General features: G+C 40.8%; 1 protein-coding gene across 5 annotated transcripts in view; it reads right to left on the reverse strand.

Annotated features, from left to right (window-relative positions):
* The window catches only part of LOC113823709 (tigger transposable element-derived protein 4), a 28061-nt gene that overhangs the window by 13931 nt on the left and 11630 nt on the right, over positions 1-2500 (reverse strand). For 3 of the 5 annotated variants that reach the window (XR_011398600.1, XM_070122244.1, XM_027376392.2), the window contains one exon: positions 1-2480. This exon is cut by the window's left edge. The exons of 1 other annotated variant lie outside the window; for it this stretch is intronic. Coding sequence is in view for 2 of the 4 variants with exons in the window: in XM_070122244.1 (XP_069978345.1) it covers positions 1-2470 (2470 nt within the window). In the remaining 2 variants the exon portion in view is untranslated. Of the gene's footprint in view, positions 2481-2500 lie in introns of those variants that run through there. One more of the 5 variants, XM_070122245.1, reaches the window with a different exon arrangement.

Consider the following 2500-nt stretch of genomic DNA (forward strand, 5'->3'; position numbering starts at 1 on the left):
CAGAGGAAGCTATGGCAACTGGAGGTTTACTGCCTCCTTTGTGAATAAGGAATTCAAGATGGGCTAAAACACGGAACATCTCCTGAGCTCCTTCTTGATACTGAATGTACTGCCGGAGCGTTCCAAGGCTTGCATCAACTTCTGTCATCGCAGGACCATCTTCTGTTTCTTCTGTTACTTCCGCTTCACTATCTTCTGGAGCTTCACCCTTTTCTTTAATTGCTTTTATCTTCTCAATCTCTATATCTTCTTCTTCACTATCTGAAGACTCAATATCTGCTCCAGTAACAGCAGCAATGATATCATCATCGTCCATTAGATGACAAACTTGTAGTTCATCATCAAACATCACAAACTCATCAAATGTTATTCCATCAGGAATTTTGAAACCTTTTGATTTTAGTTTGTGGATTAGCTCAAGATTTTCTGTTCCTAAATTTGTTTCTGGCATAAGATTCATCCCCCACAATGCATATTTACCAATACCTGATCTTTGAAAACTATTGTTGATAGTTACATCAGTTACTGCATGCCAGGCAGCAGCAAGTAAGTGAAGACACGACAATAGATTTAATCTCATCTGTGTCTGTTTAGGTTTCTTTTTCTTCTTCAAATTTTCTTCATCCATATAATTGAGAAGTGATTCTAACACTGCTCTTCTGTAGTTCCTCTTCAGAGAATGAGAAACCCCTAACTTACATGGGCCAATAAAAGTGGTTGGACTGGTAAGTACTCTGACAGCATTCAGTTTAGGTGATTTGGGATGAATAGGGAGATTTGGTAATATGAGCAAAACTTTTCTGTTCTGCTGCACAAACCATGAGTCTAAATCATGAAGCCAGGCTGTGAAACTCTCTGTTGTCATCCATGCCTTGGGATTTGCCAAGTACTGTACAGGGAGGCTCTTGACATTCTTGAAACACTTGGGCTTGGGATGCTTGCCAATAACCAAGAGTGGAAACTTCTCTGTACCTGTCATATTTGTACACATGAGAACAGTCACTCTATGTTTACTCTTACTTCCACCAGCACATCTGTCTCCTTTGAAGATTGAGGTTTTGTTGGGCATGACACGGTACAACAACCCTATTTCATCTGCATGGAAGACGTCATTGGCCTCATATTCCATAAGTGCACTGGGAAGAACCTGACCTGTGAAGTCTCCCTTTAGATCTTCAGAATCTTCTTGATTGTCCTTATCTTTATTAGGCTTACCTCTCCCAAGAACAATATTCTTTCTGTGCTTGAACCTATCTAACCAACCATGAGTTGCTTTGAACTCCTTATAACCAAGCTTCACAGCAAAATCTTTTGCTTTCTGGCACAATATAGGTCCAGTAATTGTCACATTCATTTGTAAAGCTTGCTTATACCACTCATACAAAGCTTCTTCCACATCCTCTCTCTGTGCACCACGCAAACGTTTGCTATCTGGATGAAATTTTCCATTCTTCCAAACCCCAAGAAATTTCTCAGCATGTTTCATAATGAAACTTAGTGTTGATCGACCTACATTGTATTCCATTGCCAAATCAACTTGCTTTTCTCCAGATTGTATTCTTCGAATAATCTCCACTTTAGTTTCTAATGAAAGAGCACCACGTTTTTCACCAGTATGTGCAATGAGATGTCTTCTAAACTGATACTTTCTCAAAAATCTTAAGTCACACAAACTGCAGACATAATATTTTCTGCCATCAATAAGAACTGGTTCTGGGACTTCTGTTATGTTTATCTTTGCTTCCCCATCAGCACTTGTTCCTTCACCTGCATTATCACCCTCAGAAACTGGCTTGTCTTTCTTATCTTTTGTTTCAGCTTCTGTTTTCTTATCTTTCTTTTTCTTTTTCTCCTGAGGTGGTGCTGACATATTACCCGAATTATCAATGATTAAACCATCTTGCACAAAATTCACTACTGCTTGTGTTACAGCCTGAGTAACAAGACTTGTTGATGTGGAGGCTGGCAGCAGAGAGGGCTGCGAAAGGGCAATACCTGTCCCTGTGGTACTTATATTCTTTGTTTCAGCATACTGAATCCCTCCAGGTATGGTGGTACTACTCCCAGACACAGTAGTGGTGTATTGCTGGGTTCTGTTTCCTGTGTGGCTGAAATTAGTTCTGTCAACAGTATACTGTGAATTTCTGGAAGATGCATGAGCATGTGCAGGTGTTATAATGTGTTGATGCTGTGTTGTTGCTGTGTGGGTACCACGATTCTGATCATAAACTGTCCGAGGTTGGTATTCACTCAATCTTGCAACTGCATACTGCTGAGCACGAGACAAGTCATAAGGATCGGCATACTGAGGTACAATGGAGGGAGCAAGGGTGCTTGGGGGCACACCACTTGGTAGGTGATGGGATGGAACAGATATGGAGTCAGAGGAATATCCCATAGTTGCTGCAGCTGCAGCTAACCTCTCCAGGTCTGCGCAGGCTGCAGTTGTCAATCTCTGCATATCATCCATTTTGAAGCACCTGAAATGATAACAAAAAAA

Source organism: Penaeus vannamei, chromosome 5 (genome assembly GCF_042767895.1).
Source record: "Penaeus vannamei isolate JL-2024 chromosome 5, ASM4276789v1, whole genome shotgun sequence".
Taxonomy (NCBI): Eukaryota; Metazoa; Arthropoda; class Malacostraca; order Decapoda; family Penaeidae; genus Penaeus; species Penaeus vannamei.